This window comes from Lemur catta, chromosome 14 (assembly GCF_020740605.2).
Source record: "Lemur catta isolate mLemCat1 chromosome 14, mLemCat1.pri, whole genome shotgun sequence".
Classification (NCBI taxonomy): domain Eukaryota; kingdom Metazoa; phylum Chordata; class Mammalia; order Primates; family Lemuridae; genus Lemur; species Lemur catta.
In genome coordinates, this window is record NC_059141.1 from 56,901,063 (window position 1) to 56,920,907 (window position 19,845).

Genomic DNA, 19,845 nt, shown 5'->3' on the forward strand with positions numbered 1-19,845 from the left:
TCCAGTTCCATCCATATTAATACAAGAGGTATCAGTTCACCATTTTTTTATGGTATACATATACCACATTTTATTAATCCACTCAAGTATTGATGGGCACTCGGGTTGTTTCCACATCTTTGCAATTGTGAATTGTGCTGCTGTAAACAGTCAAGTGCAGGTGTCTTTTATACAAAAAGTCTTTTTTCCCTTTGGGTAAATATCCAGTAGTGGGTTTGCTGGATCAAATCAGAGTTCTACTTTTAGTTTTTTGAGTTATTTCCATATTACTTTCCATAGAGGTTGCACTAGTTTGCAGTCCCACCAACAGCGTATGAGTGTTCCTAGTGATTTTTTTAGTATAGAGAAATTCTTTAGAAGTGAGGGAAATTTCCCAGTAATTCCATCAGATAAAAATAGTCACAAGTAAGAAGGTAAAATCAGGTCCTAATTCCCCATCTAAGGGCATAACTATATTATTTTGGTAAGATTCTTCCAGACAGTATGACTACGATGTTACATAAATTGAATGGTATAATACTATATACCTTCTATCAGGCATAGAAGGGCAATTCCAGGCCTTGTCCAATACGTGATTGTGCAGAGGAATTGCTGACCTGCAACTCTGCGCTTATCCGAGCATGAGTGAGGCGAATCAGAGGGAGATGGAAAGATGGAGAGAGGAGGTAGCAGTGGAGGGAGCTGAGCGGGCAGCAGACACCAGGCAGGAGCTTCATTTCCTATGACAAGAACTGGGCACATACTGTGCAGGAAGACGAGCTTCTTAAGAACTCCCACATGCATTCCAGAAACAGGGGTACTGAACGCCTGCTCCACAGATGACATCAGCAGTCAGTATTGCCTGGACAAGCAGAGACCATCCCATGAGAGGACCAGAGTGGTAGCCGGTTTCTAGAGAGACTGTGTCCCCTTTCCTTCTGCCCTCCCATAAAACAACTGGAGGAATATCTACCAAAATGTTGACAAGCAATTAGCTCTGGTTGGTAAAGTAACAGAAGGGTTACTTTTTTCCTCTATACTTTTTAATTTTGTTTAAAGAAAAATGTTCTATTATTTTAGAGTTTACAGTTTCTTAACATTGTGTTTAATTATGCCTATTCACAAATATTCTTAAATAATATAGCAAAAGAATTTATTTGTATCCTAATAGTACAGGAAAGATTCTACCTTGGGATTTAGTGAAATAATCAAGGAATTCTGGTAGCCACGCTTCAATTTCTTGACTTATACTTTCTTGATAATACAGACCTACCCAGTAAGCGAGGTACTGCAATCTCCCCACGTTGGCATTAAAACAGCAGCCAGCATTATACTGCCAGGAAAGATGAACACTTTATTCTAATTGTTCTCTGATTCAGGACCTGTGTTGCATCATTTGGAAGCCCATCAAGATACAAATGTACATTTAAAATAAAAAACAAAGATGGCTACTTTTTGTTTCATTCTATATTGTCTTGAGAAACAACAGGTATTTTCTTTTAAAAAAGGCATGGTCGGCCGAGCGCAGTGGCTCACGCCTGTAATTCTAGCACTCTGGGAGGCCGAGGTGTTCTGTCATTATTACATTAATAGAAGAAACTCATATAAAATGGTAGTCACTAATGGGGAGATGTGGAGCAATACTTAACTGTAAGTTTGGAGTAGGCTCAGTGTTAATAGATTAATAATATTGCCTGAAAATAACTAAATTCATGACATAATGAACAGATTCATTTTACTGTATTTTTTTTTAATTCTTTTGGTTCATTGAAATTATTTTCTTTGATTCAGAGTTGTTGTTGTTTTTTTAACTTGGCTTCCCTAAGAATGAACCTCAGGAGTTTTCTGATTCTTTCAAAAATATTATGCAAAAATGCATGTGTGGGAGTGTACACACACACACACACAAATACACTTTTCTGTGGGGAAGGGTCCATGGCTTTCAACAATTCCTCAGAGGGATGTGTGAGAGAAAAAAGGGTAAGAACAAGGCTTTAATTGATGAATTTCTTCATGGGGAAGATGAAGAAATTAAAGCAAATGGTTGCTAAGGTTTTGTCTACCAACTAGTACGGTGGGTAGAAAAAGAATTGCCCCCATTTTGTATCTAGAGAGACTGAAATTCAAACAAAATAGTTGATTCTCCTAGATAATTCATCTAATGGGTGACGAAACTTGGACCTGGAGTTGATGTCTTCTAATCCTTGCTCTTTCAACTACACTCACACTAGGAGGAAATTCGCAATTCTGATAGAAAATCTGCCCAATCAGTATAAGCCCACCAAGAAAGCTGTTCTCTTAAGTGTGCCCTTCCCTGCTTTGTCCTCAAGATGTGGAGGACACATCGTCCCTGTATGAACCAAAAAAAACATAATTCCCTGGAATGGATGTCTCTTCACATCCTATTGGGAAGAAATCTTTAAACCATTTCAAGCGAGACAAAGACCAGATCACACCAACGTCTTCACAGTCCTTGGTTGTATTCCATGGGTTGACACTGTGGTCCCCGACCCCCAGCCGCACCCGGAACCAAACAGTGGCTTGGTAGGAAAACATGGCCGGGCACTGCCACCTGAGCTGTGCCTCCCCACCCCCTCACCGTCCCCCACCCCCTAACTCCCATCTGTGGAAAAATTGTCTTCCAGCTCCCCAAGTGCTGACCCTCGATCACATCCAAACTTCACAGAACAAATCCCTTTATTAAAAGGATTTGCTCTGTAAAATCTGGACTCAGTCAAAAGGCTGTACTCAAAGATCCAGAAGGCCACGTGTGGCCCAAGGCCACAGGTTCCCCACCCCAAATAGGAAGAGGACAAGCACTCAGGGTTTATGAGTACAGCACAAAGGCAATTTCTAAGGGAATGTCTTGTGTGGATCCCCAGTGCAAAGCATAATGCCTGGAACGTGGCAGGGACCAAACACAGTGAACAGATGGGTGAACCTTAAATTCCAAGGAATCGGCCACATACTGCCTTTACTGTTAGATTGCTTCTCCTGAATAAAGAAAGGAAGAGACCAAAAAACAAAAACAAAACAAATTTTTCAAAAACCTCAATGGATTTTCTCAGGGGAAAAAAGCCTTAATTTATATATGTAACACAATTCTCTTTGTAAAATATATTTATTTAAAAAACCCAAAGCAAAAGCTCTGTCATTCGTTTATTTCAAAAGACAAATCATTTCAATATTTCTTCCTTGAGATGCCTACAATTTCTTCATCTGGCCTCAGAGAAGGGCATAGGCTCCGTGCTTTACTACATCAGGGTAAAAATCCAGTAGAGAGAAGTCTTGTTGTAAGGGGTAGCTGTTTTCATCTAACATGAACAGGCTCTGGATCTTCAACAGCCAAGGTTCCGTGCTGACTGCCAACAAGGAATGCACCAGGTCTGCTGCAACCATCCCATAGGTGACATCTGAGGAAGGAACTGAGGAAGATGAAAACACACACAGAGCTCTCAGTATCCCTTTCTGCTTGACAGAAACACACACAGAAGATCATTGTTTCCCTTGATTCCTCAAGTCTCAAACCCATTTTATATTTCTCTTTCTGTACTTTCTCTTTCTAGGTACAAGTTGCTAAAGGTACTCTAGAGTGACGGCATGAGATTCCTGCTTGACAGGAAAAGCAGGCCCGGATCACACACCATTCAGACAGACAGTGGATCCTGCCATGGCACAGCTACTAGCTTCTTAAAACTATACAGGAAAGAACTGAGATTAATGTTTTCCTGAGTTAAGACTGAAACAAAAAGGGTGCGTTAATATCAGAAAAGCACTCTTATCCAATCTACAGTTCTGATCACAGTTATATATATATTTTTATATAAAAAAACTTTGAATTAGTTATTTAATAAATATCAAGTCTTGATAATAAAAATATAGCTATATATGTCATTTTATTTTGTATTTGTCACATATTCTTACTCTCATATTTTTCAGGACATCTAATCAAGTTATTTAGCAGGTTGTTCAATACCAGACTGACAAGCACCATCGACTATGCTCACACTACTCTAGCTCGCTGACCAATACACCAGTCTTTCTTGGATTAGGGCTACAGACTCCCAGAGAGTCAATGATATATTTGTAGATGTATGAGAATTCTCTACAATAATTTTGAAATTCTGTATTTACACTTTGGTAAATCAACATTAGTGATAACGTGGATAGTCTGTCGACCTCTTTATAACCAATGACATTTGCACTTATGGTTATAATCTAATCAGTGCTACGTTACAACTTTAACTGTCTCAAGAATAGACAAAGCACAGGAGTATACTTGAAATGAGAATGATGCTTCTCTGAATAATAAAGACTAATTAACATTGTGTAAAAAATGAAGAGATAAGACTGAAAATATATAAAGAACATTAAGAAAAGGAAGGAAAATAGCCAAATGAATGAAAATGAAGTAAAGAAAGTGAAAAACAAAGAATAGAGGCTTCTAATTAGGATGTAGAAAGCTGGAAAAAGTGTGGCTCCCACCCTGACAGTTACTAGGAAAAGCTGAATAAACTACAAAATCATCATTTTCTTGAATGCATAAGAGAACCAAGGCTGTACAACAGCCAACGAGACTGTAATGTAAGGAAAGACAGGTGCCTCCAAGAGACGGAAGAGAGCACAGGTTCACTTGGGGCAGGACTTGAGAAGAAGACAGGTCCACCAAACAAGCAGGAAAGCAGCATGTGCTTAAATATTTAATGAACTGCTAAAAGCCAATGAGCTGCCAGTGCCAGGGATGTAAGGCAGGTTTGCATGCTTGCAGGCTCCACCAGGTGCTCACGGGACAGGAGGCAGGGCCAGACACCAGAGAAAGCTTCCAACTATGGTGAAGGCCTGGAGAAGAGGGGAAGTTGCCAAGAGGAAAAGCACAAAATACCACCTGGGCCTCCCCTCTAAAGAACTAAAGTCTTCAACAGCTGGAGGAAGGGCAGCAAATCCTGTTGCCCAGGGTAGAAGTGCAGATGCAAGAAAGGAAAAAGAAAAAATCCTCTATTCCTGGAGGGGCAGAAAACCATCCTGGCTCAGGACCATTAGTGGCCCCCTAGTGCTCTGGGAGGGCAGGACAACGCAAGACCCACCAAAGACACAAGGAGAATTTGGCTGCCATGGTAGAAGGGCATCCACCGAGAAAGTGCCACACCCAAGACCCTGTATAAGAATGAGGCTGGACCAGAATCAAGAGAATCAGTCCTGCTCCTTCCCACCAGGCTGGGATGCCCCAAATAACAACCAACAGAAGCCTGTACAACTTGGGGAAGTGCAAGAACATGTAGAGAAGCTATCTCTGTGGCAGGTGCAGAGTAAAGTGCTAAGCTGATAATGGGGCAGGAATATCTGGGGAACCACTCCCCACTATAAGAACAAGATAATACTAGAAAAATCTGAAACCCTTGGTGACCTGAGCGCAACCACAGCAATAATAAAACCTGAATCCAACTCGTTGTCCCACAAGGCTGACTCTCTCCCGGTCGTGGCTCACCCTTAGTAAAGGTCTGGAAGAGGCGAGCCCTTTTCCAGGTACAAATACTGTTTACCTAAACTGTATTGTTCTGTATGCAATGTTCATCATTCAAGCAAAAATTACCAGACACCCAAAAAACAAGAAAAGCAACCCATTATTAAAAAACAAAGCAATCAATAGAACCAAATTAGCTCATCTGCTTAGAGAGTCTGAGGCTAATGAGGACAGGCGCAAAGTCTGAACAACTAACAAGAGGGTTATCTTTGCTTCGTTCTTAGCTACTGACTATCCCTAGCATCACAGCTGAAGATCCTGCAAATCCATTCCACTGACAATAGACTATCTTCAAATATACAGTGCCACACATTCCTTTACTTAACTCTAACTAGGGTCCTAGTGTTTTTGCTTACCAATTGGAAATTCAGGTTAAGAAGAGATTAGGTACCTCCCACTATTCATGTACTAAGACAGGTGTAGAGCAAGTCTGACCTTCTAACTTACATAGTCTTATGTCTCACTAAAGCTAAACTATCCTTCTGCTTTTATATGGATGGAAAAATCCTCAATTTACAGTACAGTGTTCTTTCTCTTTCAACATACCGTCTACACTCCTGAATGAATGCTTTCACCAAAAACAACCTCTTGATGGTGCATGAGTATATTACCTATCACTCTGTTGAGGAAGTCCGGAGAGATGTTGAGAAGAATCTTCTCTATCAGCTTTGATCCTACACGAATGCAAACATTATGTCCCCCATTACCTACGGTCATTAAAGCTGGCCTGCAAAAGAGTAAACAACACATGACCTTCCAAAAGATTTTCAAATGAAAAATGCTTATATGCAATATGATTTCCAAAAGCACTAGGTTTTTATGCAGGATTAATTTTAATTGCTAAAAACAATTCTGTGATGTTCTGAGGCATCCTAGAAATGAGTGAAGGGTTTTGTCCCCAAGAGTTTGAAATGATAAATTAATACATTTTATTTATTCCATATTCACTTTTACATTTCAGATACCAATATAAGAAAAATATATTATTTTAAACTGTTGTATAAATTAGTTTTATAAATCTAAAATGAGAATCACATATTTCACAATTACAAGTATTTTTCCCCAATGGATTTTTTCCTATCAGAAATAAACTGTTTTGCATGTCAGTAAATAGGGAACTGGATTAATAATTTTCAGTACTTCCTGCATTGCAATACTATGTGGCTGTTAAAAAGAATGAAGAACATTTGTAGGTGTTATTAGGGAAGGAGTACCATGAGAGACTCTAAGGAACAAACAATATGAACAGTAATTATTCTATGCACTCTTTTTTTGTGTGTTTTGAGACAGGGTCATGCTCTATCACCCAGGCTAGAATGCAGTGGTGTCATCATAGCATACTGCAACCTCAAATTCCTAGGCTCAAGCCATCCTTCTGCCTCAGCCTCCCGAGTAACTGGGACTACAAGTGCAGGCTACCACACCTGGCTAACATTTCTATTTTTAGTAGAGACGGGGGTCTCGCTCTTGCTCAGACTGGTCTTGAACTTCTAACCTCAGTGATCCTCCCACTTCGGCTTCCCAAAGTGCTAGGAGTACAGGTATGAGCCATTGCACCCAGCCTTATGTACTTTTAAAGAAAGGGATATATATGTGCTGGTATAAGCATAATAAATTCTTGGAAGGATATACAAAAAAAAAAAATCTAAGGAGAAAAATCAGAGCGTCTGAAGAACTGAAAGAAGGCTGGGCGGCTGGAGCCCAGGGAGCAAGGGGAGAGTGGCAGCAGATGAGACCACAGAGGTGACAGGTAAAAGGGGACTGACTACTGACGGTTTTAAGCAAGGGAGGATCCCTCTGTCAGCTGGGTGGAGAATGGCCTGGAGGAGACAAGGGCAGAAGGAGCCCAACTAAGAGACTATGACTGTGATGGGCTGAGCAGGAGGCAGCAGCGGCTTGGACAAGGCCCAGGTAATTCTGACCAGTAGGTACTAACTTCCCATTTTGGCTTCCCAGTAACTGAGGGTTCAGCGAGGGGAAGGTAAGCAGGGAAGCAGGGAACCCCTGCGATGTGTGGGATGCTGTACATAATGAGAAATTGCCCTGCATAAAATATCAACAGTGCCCCTGCTGAGAAACACTTGACTAGACGCCAGCAGTGGAGATGGGAAACAGTGGATGAATCTGCAATATAGTTCTGGATGAAAATTCTTAGGACTTGCCTATAGATTAGACAGGGGAGGTTAGAAAAAGGAATAATTCAAGGATTATGTCCAAGTTTCTAGCTTAAATAATTGGGTAGCTGGTGGTGCTATTTGTCAAGAAGTATAAAAATGGGAGAACCAGATTTGAGAGTGGTGAGGAAAAACAAGAGTCCACTCTGGCTATGCTTCAGCACAAGACGCCTGTGGGACATCCATGTAGGACTGTCAAGTACGGAATCTGATTCTTTCACGCTGGAGCTTGGAGGACAAAACCAGGGTGAGATGTAAGTGCAAGTCGCCAATGTGTGGAAACAGTTGGGACCACCCAGGCAGAATACACAGAAAGAACAAATGAAGAGAAAGGACAAAGAAGAGGACTCAGGATTGACCCCAATATTTTAAGGGAGGATAGAAGAGGCTGAGAAGGAACAGCCTGAGAGGCAGGTTGGAAAACCAGGAGAACTGTCACTGCACCTAAGTGAGGAGGCTGTTTCCAGAAGGAGGAAGTGGTCTAAGATGTTGAATAACTCAGAGCAAATTAGAGGGGGAAGAAAAGAAGTGTCCATGGATTAGGAAACACCAAAATGGTTGGTAACCTTGGCAAAAGCCATTTCTGAGGCATGGTGGAAGTAGAATCGAGTATGCTGAAGCCAATTTGGAGATGTAGAGAGAGAATGTATTTACAACTCTTGAACAAAGTTTGGCTAGGTACAAACAGCACAGAAAAAATGGGTGACAAGAAGGATCTATAATATTAGCAGATGATTTTATGTGTTTTTAATATGAGAGATACTGCAGTGTGTTTACAGTAGGGTACGAATGATCCATTGGGAGAGGTAATAACTGAAGATTAGAAGGAAAAACAAAACAGGAGGCAGAAATGAATGAAGGGTTCAGTCACCACAAATAACTCTCATTCTTGTAAACCCTGCCCAGACTTCTTTTCTGAATGGCATTCCTGTATATCTAACTATTTTCCACATTTTTGCCTCTCGGCAATTCAAACCCCTTATGAATCAGTACTTTTCCCACTGTTACTTGTTTTAATAAATAACCTTATTATTCATCCAATCATCCATAATCTGTCACATATCCATGTCCTCCCTTTACCTGCCACTCATTCACTAAATCTTGCCAATTCTATTGTCCAACTACTCGCAAACCTGTCCACTTCTTCCCATTCCCACCCACTTACCCTCTAGTCAAGCTACCACCATCTCTCCCTGAAACATAAGGAAATAGCCTCTTAACTTCTCTCTGCACTAGCCTCATTCTAATCTACCCCTCATTGTACAGCTAAACTTACTTCTAATGAACAGAATTTGGCAGAAGTGACGCCATGTGACTTATGAGGCGGTATCATAAAAAGGGTGGCTTCCATCTGGCACTCTCTTTTTGGCCTGCCTGCTCTGGGGAAACGAGCTGCCACTTTGGGAGAACATTCAGGCAGCCTGCATAGACACCCAGGCGTGGAGGAGCTCAACCTGTCAGCCATATGTGTGCAGCACCCTGGAAATGGATCCTCTAACCCCAGCCAAGCCTTCAGATGACTGCAGTCCCAGCCTCCAGCTTGACTGAAATCTCCTGAGAGACAAAGACACCCTCTAGTAATGTCTGCGCAGCAGCTTTAACAAGTGGTTTGACCTATTGGTTTCTTTGCTTCTAACACAGAAAAAAAAAAACAATGTATTTCTTGTGTTCCAAAAATGTAATTCTGAATACATATCCTTAGAAACATTGTTAAAGATGGTGTTCAAGTTCTATAATAGCTTTAAAAACAGTAACTATGCTATTTATTAATATCTGTTTATTAAATGTTCATTTAATAAGCATTTGTGGCCTGGTATGAGACTTCAATACAATATCTAATGTTGCTTCCACTGGAAAACCAGCTACAAACAATAAATGTAAAATGTGATCAATCCACTCACAGTTTGGGGCTGTTACACCATATAAGAGTTCCTTAAGTGCTTCTTAAATGGACTTACAAGCTTTGTGAGTACAAGAAGCATACTTACATCAATCAGTATAACACCCACAGTACTAAATATCAGGTAAACATATGTGGATATCTAAATAAATATTTGATTGTAAAAATAAGCAATGAGAGCTTTCTCTTACTCAGTTTGCTGATTGATTTATGTAGATGATTTAGAAATAACATACTTGATAATTTGAAGGGAATCTGTTATTTAATTTCAATATGTTCTTCTCAAGAAAACCAAATAATCAAGACTCTAAACCTAAAAACAACTTAAAGGCTTTTAAATAAATAAAAACAACTCTTGCCTTAGCAAGTCTATTCAACATTCTAGTAAGACAACAAGTTAGCATTACATCTTTAATGTGGTATAGTTTAGAACTAGATGTCACGTACCTCATACTAGCTACACCATGATCAGGTGAGATTGAACTGTGAAGTCCTTCCCTTGAACAGCCCTTTTTTAGACTGAAGACTCAAAGGCCCTCCTCTCCATAAGGGATACTACTGAGCAACATTTTTGTCTAATAAATAATTACATTGAATGAAACATTTGGAATGATATAAAATGTCACCTATACATACTTTTGAGGGGTCTTAACTATTGATAAATCAATTTTAATTATTTGTTATATACCATGCATTTAATTTAATCTTTTCCACAAGAACAACTTTCAAAGTAATAGGAAAGTTGATTCACTTATTTATTAACAAACATAAATATCTGTAAAGGGAGATACAGTTTATGTAAATTTTCTTGAAGTATAGCATGATAACATGCCGAATAGATCTGCATTTGGTTTTTAGATACTGCAGTATTTAGAAATAATCAGAAAGAGCATAAAACACTGAGTGCTATTTTGTAAAGGCATATAATTTATAAGGTAAAAATAAAAAGATTATCCATGACACTGAACATTTATTAATATTATTTGGAAAACAATGTGCTTTTCACTGAGCAGCTTAGTGATTTTACCACAGAACATTTATTTGCTATCTTTAATTTCTAAGGTAAAGGTGGGAAGACAGGTATAGAAAAGATAAACATCTTACTATCTTCTACAACAACTCAGAGGAAAGATCATATACTTTTAACCCTTAAATTCTAATTATATGATATTGTGGGGAAATGAGTTATTTATGAGCCATTTAGATCTTGGTTAAAGTATAAATCAAGCAAAAATTTTCTTCAGTACAGCTGTCTGAAGACAATAAAATCTCCCAATTACTGCTTTTAAAAGTTCCTGTTATGATTGCTGGGCAATTTTGCTTTCATAAATAGCTATGTGTCACATGGGGGGAAATTTTATTCTCTTGGATTAACTCTAGTTAGTTCCTGTTAGAAAGTAAGAGTTGATAGATCTCATTTCTTAGTCATTTCCAGTCCTATAACAATAAATGTTTTCCATCAAATTGGCTTGCTTAGTTGCCTTACCTATAGTATATTCTCTTCATAGTAAACGGCAAGCAGCTAAAGCATTGTTTGTAGATCCTGTTCTCATCTGTTTCTAGCTCCAGTGCACATTTTGCACAGCCAGTGTATATGATGTGGGGAAGGGAAGAGAAAATACTCTTCAGAGAACTGTGAGCATTTAGAGCTATCTTCTGAGCTGCTGGAATAGGAAATGCCAGCTCTAAAATCCGGGCTTTAATTAGAACCACTGCTATAAAAGACAAACAAATATTATAAATTATTGAACCAAAATTATAATTTTACAAACACAGCTAATTATATGGTTGACTTACAGTCACTGATGACAAAGGATACACCAAGTCTTCTCTCCTTAACTCTTTTCCTAGGCAATCTCACTCACTTGCATCTTCAGTATTTACTCTAGGCATCTGCCTGCAACTCACTCAGGACTTACTTGGCTAATCTGATTGAACAGGTGGATGTTTTCCCTATTCTCTGGAATCATGAAAAATAAATTTAATACCCCTTTTAAAACAAATCCCTTCAAATAGTTGAAACTAGCTAACATGCCCTTTCTCCCTGCCCTGTCTTCTGTCTTTTTAATTGTCAAAAGCCAAATAATAGGGGAGTTTTTCTTCTACTCTCCACTTTGTCAAATATACCAATAACTTATCCTCTTTTTTAAGCTTCTTTCCTCCAATTTCTTGCCCATCATCATCCATACTCTGGGCGTGGGTTATATAGCCACATGGGGACTCAAAGTCTTTTTTTTTTTTTTTTGGATACAGAGTCTCACTCTGTCCCCAAGGCTAGAGTGCAGTGGTGTGATCATAGCTCACAGCAACCTCAAATTCCTGGGCTCCTGCCTCAGCCTCCCAAGTAGATGGGACTACAGGTGTGCACCCCCACACCTGGCTTATTTTTCTATTTTTGGTAGAAATGGGGTCTCGCTCTTGCTCAAGCTGGTCTCAAACTCCTGACCTCAAGTGATCCTCCCACCTCGGCCTCCCAGAGTGCTAGGATTACAGGCGTGAGCCACCGCACCCGGCTGAAAGTCCTCATTTATTAAATGTTTCTCAGATGAATCACCAGAAACCTCAAACATACCCATTCACTACTAATGGCTCATTCATTCACCTGGTAAACAAATACTAAATATTTACTATCTGCCAGACATTCTTTTTTCCTAATTTATCTTTGTCTTACTGTGTACTACTGAGGTCTATGAGATTATCTGAGCACTATTCTCCCTTCCTCTCCATCTTCAGTTTAAAGGCTTCTTTAAGCCTTCCAATTTGTTCATTTTTAACCTTTTAGAAGTTAGAACACTCCAGGTCAAGAGTGTCACTCTGGTCTCCTAGTCTTTTTTCTGGTTATCTTTCAGAGTCCAGTGGTAACTCTCCTGTTCTTAAGTTCTTCCATTTGCTTTTGTCTTTCAGTGTCCAAAGACGGTTTCATCATTTTTTCCAGTCATGTCATATATCTCTATACTAGTTAGCAGGAATGGGTTGTGATGGCATAGCTAACAAATTACAGCAGATTCCACATCACACCTTTCCAGACATGTTAAATCACTAAAAAACTGTTTAATAAAAGAATTCAAGCCAGACATGGTGGCATGCTCCTATAATCCTCACTACTCAGGAGGCCAAGGCAAGAGGATTGCTTCAGTCCTGGAGTTTGAGGCCAGTCTGGGCAACATAGTGAGACTCTGTCTCAGAAAAAGAAAATCAGGAATTTTAGAAGAATATTAACATAATCCTATCATTCTGTAAATTTATACACTTCCTTAAAAGAATTAAAAGGTCATTCTGAATGTAGACTTTGCTTTCAAAGAGCTTACAGCCTGCTAAGCACTGAAATTCTGCTGATGGTAGGGTGAGATACTGAGTGAGCATCTTCATTTCTTTACAAGGAGTCAGTCGTAGCCTCATCCCCCTCTGCTTTTGCTAAGCAAGCAGACCCTCCGAGAAAATTCTTCCATGTTGATCTCCCTTTCTCCTTCCTTTTATTTAACTAGGAAACACATTAGAAAAAAATTGCTTATATTAATATTTCCATGTTCTCTTTTCATTTTTATCTTATAAATACACAAACAATGATAGAAATTATGAATTCAGCCCTCATAACTGAACATAAAGAGAATGAAAATGTTTAAAAAGGCCTCTCTGCACACAGCCTATTAAGGACTGACTGTAACAGCACAAAGTCTCAGCTTGGTTTCCCAATGAGTAATACACCTCCAGGAGTTCCCACAACACTCCCAATTCCCAGCCTCATTCCTAAGCCGGTAGGGTTATATCCTTGAAACCAATAAGCATCAACACTATGACCACCTATTTTGTCATTGTCCATTATGTTATCTTTATTTTTAAATTTAATTCTAGGACTTCAATCCCAGCAGGTAACAGCTTTGTATAAGCAGTAGACAACAGTTCTCCAATGCACCAAACTAAACATCTGTGTGAAGTGAGGTAGCCCCTCTAATGCCCATGGCATTCCTTCTGCTGGTGACGAGCGTTATGTGCCTGTGGACTTTGAGAGGCAGGGGGCTGGAGGGGCACGTAAATATTAAACTGGCTTAGGAACCTATATGATGCCACAACATTCTCAAGATTTCACTAGTTGGTATAAATCTAGTCTTCAGTGGTCATAAGCAACTCCATTGGTTAAAGTGGCATAAAAATTTTACAGTATAGGCCGGGTGCGGTGGCACACGCCTGTAATCCTAGCACTCTGGGAGGCCGAGGCGGGTGGATCGCTCGAGGTCAGGAGTTCCAAACCAGCCTGAGCAAGAGCGAGACCCCCATCTCTACTAAAAATAGAAAGAAATTATCTGGCCAACTAAAAATATATACAGAAAAAATTAGCCGGGCATGGTGGCATATGCCTGTAGTCCCAGCTACTCGGGAGGCTGAGGCAGTAGGATCGTTTAAGCCCAGGAGTTTGAGGTTGCTGTGAGCTAGGCTGACGTCATGGCACTCACTCTAGCCTGGGCAACAAAGCGAGACTTTGTCTCAAAAAAAAAAAAAAAAAAAAAAAAAAAATTTACAGTATAAAAACTTATAAATTTTCTATCATCTGTACTTATCTCTGGGAAATATTACTAATTTAACTGTTAGTATTAATAAATGTTTCAAAGTAAAACTAGATATATGGACTTCTGAGACTAAAATCTCTGTATTCAATTAAAAGTTGGGGTTTTGGAGAGGTGTTTTTATTTTCTACTTGCATTCCCCTTAGCTTAATTTTATGATGTAACAATGCTAACCTATATTCTTATCTTGAAAAATATATATACATACATATATGAATTAATGCAATTAGTAAAATTTTAATCTGGTATTTGATCAAGGGAGTAAGAGACTACATTCATGCTCCCATCTTGTGATATAATAAAAAATAAATATTTGGTTTTTTGTCCCTGGTTCCTGGCACACAGTTCCTAAAACTCTTGGAATCTCTGGAGTCATAAGAGTATCTTTTTTATGTTAACGAGATGACTGGTGTTTGGGGGCCCATAGATAGCTTGGGGTGGGGGGCCAGAAAGACAAACGCATGGCATGATTAGAGGGTTGGAACTTTCAGCCCTACCCACAACCTGCCCAGGGAGACAGGCTAGAGATTGAGTCAATCACCAATAGCCAATGATGTAATTAATCATGCCTATGTAATGAGGCCTTGATAAAAACCCTAAACAACAGAGTTTAGAGAGCATCCAGGCTGGTGAACATATCAAAGTGCTGGGAGGGTGGTGTGCCCAGAGAAGGCATGAAAGCTCTGCAGCCCTTCCTCCACACCCTGCTCTACATCTCTCTTCCATTTAGCTGTTCCTGAGTTGTAAATATGAGAGTGTTCTTGAGTTCTGTGAGCCATTCCAGCAAATTATTGAACCTGAAAGGGAGGAGTTGTAGCAGAGTCAGACAAAGGTGTGGATACTCTAGGCACCCAATATTTGTGACTGGTATCTGAAGTGAAGGCAGTTTTGTGGGACTGAATCCTTAAGCCTGAGGAGTCTGACCCTAACTCAGGTAGGTAGTATAAGAATCGAATTAAACTGAATTTTAGGACACCAGCTGGTGTCTGCAGAGTTGGAGAACTGGCTGTTGGTATGGGAAAGAACCCCACACATTTTGTGTCAGAAGTGTTGTGAGTGAAAACAGTTCGGAGATCTTGAAAGTAACTAAAAAACCAAACAAAATGTACAAAACAACTCTCAAGACATTGAAAAACAAGCAACAAAAAAATAGTGATCCCTAACAGGTGAGAAACAAAAGATATGAGCCCTGTGACTGCCTCAGCTTACAGATGGGAGTTTCCTAGCTGTGGCACAGGGAAGGGGACCCCAGGCAGAGCCTGGTGGTTTCCCTGAATTGAGAGAGATGAAGCTTTGCGTCTGGAAGGCTAAGGTGGTTAGAGTTCTCAGGGCAGAGTACTAGGCAGATGAGAGCTGCAAAGAGAGACAACTCTGGAGAACTGCAGTGCAGACAAACCCCTTGGAGAATTCAGCTGAGTACTGACCAGCACACGTGACCAGAGGCCAAGGAAAGAATGTCCCAAAAGGATTACTGGGAACAAGGCTTTGAGCTTTTACAGAGTTGGAAATAGTGCCTTTCCCACCAGCTAGAGTAGAAAATCTCATAATGCACAGAGCACTGGACAGAGAACTCAGAAGCTTCACTTGGAGGGAAATTTATGGCACTAAATACCCATACTAGAAGAAAGAAAAGTCTCATATCAATAACTTCAATTTCTACCTTAAGAAATGAGAAACAGTAAATGCCAAGTAGAACAAAGCAAATAATAAAGATCAGACAAGAAACCAAAAAAAGAAAAAGAAAACAGAAAAATAAAGAAAAATTACTGAACCAAGAGGTGGTTATTTGGGAAGATCAATATATTTGATAATCCTCTAGTCAAATCAATCAGAAATAGAAATAGAAGACACAAATTATCAATGTTATGTAATACCAGTATTACTACAGATTCCACAGATGTTAAAAATGATGAGAGAACATTATAACTTCATGCCAATATATTTTTGTTGTTGTTATGCCAACAATTTGGATGAAATGAAGAAATTTCTTCAAATCACCAAAGTTCACTCAAGAAGAAGTAGATAAGCTGAATATCCCAACATCTATTAAAGAAATTGAATTTGTAGTTAAAACCTTCCAATAAAAAAAACTTCAGGCCCAAATGGCTTCACTGAGCAATTCTACTAAAAATTTAAAGAAAAAAAATCATTCTAGTTCTAAACAAACTCTTCCAGAAAATTGAAGAGGAGGAACTACATCCCAACTCATTCTACAAGCATTACTCTAATACCAAAACCAGAAAAACACATTACAAAAACAGAAAATTACAGACAAATTTCCCTCATGAACATAGACAAAAAAATTCTTAAGAAATGTTAGCAAATTGAATCCAAAAATATATAAAAAGGATACACACACACACACACACACACACACACACATTTATATATCTCATGACCAAGTCAGGTTTATCCCATGAATGCAAAATTGGTTTAACATTCAAAAACCAAAGTAATTATAATAACTATATTAAAAGATTTTTTTTAATTGTATGATCATCACAATAGATGGATAGAAGGCATTTGAAAAATTCTAAAACCCATTTCTGATAAAAATTTTCAACAAACCAAGACTACAAGAGAACTTTACCAATCTGATAAAAGAAGTCTATGAAAAATCATAGCTAACATCATATTTAATAATGAAAGAATGAATGTTTTCTCCCTAATATCAGAAACAAGATAAAAATGTCTACTCTCACAATTTCTTTTCAGTATTATACTGGAGGAGCTACCAATAGCAGTGAGGCATGAAAAATAAATAAAACGCATCCAGACTGGAAGGGAAGAAGTAAAACTGTCTTTACTCACAGAAAAGTGATCATCTATATAGACAATCCAAATATACAGAAGTTACTATTTAATATTGAGTTCAGCAAGTTTACAAAATACAAGATCAATATACAGAAATTGACAAACTGGTTCTATAAATCATATGGAAATGCAAAGGGCAAAAACAACTGTGAAAAAGAACAAAGTTGGAAGGCCAAGAGTACCTGACTTCAAGACTTATTGCAAAGCTACAGTAATCAAAACAAGGTAGTATCGGTGTAAAGAAAAACAGATTAATAGAACAGAAGAGAAAGTCCAAAAAAGCCTACACATATGTGGACAACTGATATTTTACAAAAGTGTAAAGGCAATCTACTGGAAAAATAATAATATTTTCCACAAATGGTGCTTGCACAATTGAACATTCTTCTAAAGAGAAAGAAAGAGAGAGAGCATGCTCATGCTTCAAAGCCATTATCTCACACCATACACAAAAATAATTAACTCAAACTGGATCACAGATCTAAATATAAAACCTAAAAGTCTGAAACTCCTAAAGAAAACACAGGAGAATAATCTTTCTGACCTTGAGTTATGCAAATATTTTTTAGATATAACACCAAAAGTACAATTCATATAACAACAAATGGATAAATTGGTGTTCATTAAACTTGTGCTCTTCAGAAGACCCAATTTAAAACATGAAAAGATAAGCAACAGACTAGGAGAACATACTTGCAAAATAGATATCTGATAAAGAATTTATACTCAGGATATATAAAGAACTCTCAAAATTTAGTAACAACAAAATAATTGGCCAGGTGCAGTGGCTCACGCCTATAACTCCGGCACTTTGGGAGGCCAAGGCAGGAGGATCACCTGAGGCCAGGAGTTTGAAACCAGTCTGGGCAACATAGTAAGACCTTGTCTCTATAAAAAATTTAAAATTAGCCAGGTGTGGTGGCACATGCCTATAGTCCCAGCTACTCAGGAGGCTGAGGCAGGAGGATCACTTGAATCTAGGAGTTTGAGGTTGCAGTGAGCTATGATTACACTCCAACCTGGGCAACAGAGCAAGACTCTGTCAGAAAGGGGACAGGGGGAAGAGGAAAGGGAGAAGGGGAAAGGGGAAAGGGAGAACACAATCAACTCAATTTTTTTTAATTGGCAAAAGATTTCAGCTGACACTTCACCAAAGATGACATATAGATGGCAATTAAGTATATGAAAAGATACTCAACATCATTAGCCAGTAGGGAAATGCAAATTAAAACCAAAATGAGCTCTCATTACATACCTATTAGAATGGCTAAAATTAAAAAGAATGTCCATGCCATGTGTTGATGAGGATGTGGAGAAAACACTGCTGGTGGGAATATAAAATGGCACAACCACTTTTGAAATCAGTTTGGCAGTTTCTTAAAAAGTTAAACATCCACCTACTACATAATTCAACTATTTATTCCACTCTGAGGTATTTACTCAAGAGAAAAGAAAGACTATGCCCATTTAAAGCTTTGTACGTGTATGTTTATAGAAGCTTTATTTGTAATACCCAAAACTGGAAACAACACAATGTCCATCAACATATGAGGAGATAAATTATGGCATATCCATACAATAAAAAGAAATGAAATATTGATATGCACAACAGCACAGATACACCTCAAAAGAATTTGCTGAGTGAAAAGATGCCAGACCAAACAGTGTACGTACTATATGATTCCATTTGTATGAAATCATAGAAAATTCAAACTAATATCTAGTGACAGAAAGTAGATTAGTGGTTACCTAGAAGGGTCAAGGGGCAGGAACATGTGGAAGGAGATGATTACAAAGGGCAGAAGGGATGCTATTTTTACTGTGGTGATGGTTTCATGGCTTTCATTTCAAAACTCACTTCAAATAAGTGCAGTTTATCGTATGAAAATTACACCCCAAAAACCTTGTTAAAAATTTTTTTTAATGTAACACTCTGAACCACAACTTTTAAATTTTGGTGGAAATATCAAATAGGAGCATAGCATGTTAGCCAAAAGGCTTCAGAAACATACTTGAGAATCTTAGCAATTGATATCTTAGGAGTTTCAATTTAATTCATTTTGGACTAGATTCTTTTTATTAAAAGAATTATAAAAGTAACCTTATTTCATTTAAACTACATGTAGCATTTCATAAAATCTAAAACCATATATAATCAGAAAATTATTCATGCAAATGGAATAATAAAGTTAATTCAGTATCAAGATCCACAGTCTCTGAGTTATTCTCAATAACCTATAAAAGTACCAAAAATGTTAAACTTATTCAAGTGCTCAGAAAGTTTTTGACCAACTATTTTCTTTTTCACTAAAAAATTCAAATTATGTAACAAAATAAACCTATAGATACATTCCACTTTCTTCAACCCTTATTTCCCCTCAAAAATGCATTTACCATTGTAGCCAGTGGAAAACTTTCTGTTAGTTTCCAAAACTGATAATCACTGTCATTTATTAACTACTGGCATTTAGCAATCCTAAATATAGCTTCAAACACTGTTTAATTTGTTATATCTTCAACTAGAAGTTAGCATCTTTTTAACACTATCTCTGTAGTTAGGAAGCTAACGCAATCTAGTGAAACGTATTTCCCACTCAAATTGTAGAGACTGATTTACTTATTTTCACTATTGAAATCTCTCTTCATTCCGAGTCTATAGCATTTTGAACCTAAAATGTATTCCTTTTGCTACTTCACTCAAAACAAATCACCTTAATTATATTTAATTAATGGAAAGTGTGTATGTCTATAAAATTCAAAATCAAAGGTATTCTATGTAGTATGCTTTTGAGGAGGAATTTTATACACACACATACACACACGCATATTTGAGTTCAGGATGTAAGTTATTACATTTTACAAAGCAGTAAGTAAATTTCACAGACTCTATATCAA

General features: G+C 38.2%; 1 protein-coding gene across 6 annotated transcripts in view; it reads right to left on the reverse strand.

Moving 5' to 3' along the window:
• Nucleotides 1-3,049: 3,049 nt before the first annotated feature.
• The window catches only part of SHLD2 (shieldin complex subunit 2), an 85,119-nt gene continuing 68,323 nt past the window's right edge, over nt 3,050-19,845 (reverse strand). For 3 of the 6 annotated variants that reach the window (XM_045569025.1, XM_045569026.1, XM_045569023.1), the window contains 3 exons: nt 11,061-11,289; nt 6,112-6,227; nt 3,050-3,404 (listed from right to left, as the gene is read on the reverse strand). In XM_045569025.1, coding sequence (XP_045424981.1) covers nt 3,205-3,404; nt 6,112-6,227; nt 11,061-11,289 — 545 coding nt within the window. In that variant the 3' untranslated portion in view covers nt 3,050-3,204. Of the gene's footprint in view, nt 3,405-6,111; nt 6,228-11,060; nt 11,290-19,845 lie in introns of those variants that run through there. The other 3 variants (XM_045569027.1, XM_045569024.1, XM_045569028.1) reach the window with 2 other exon arrangements.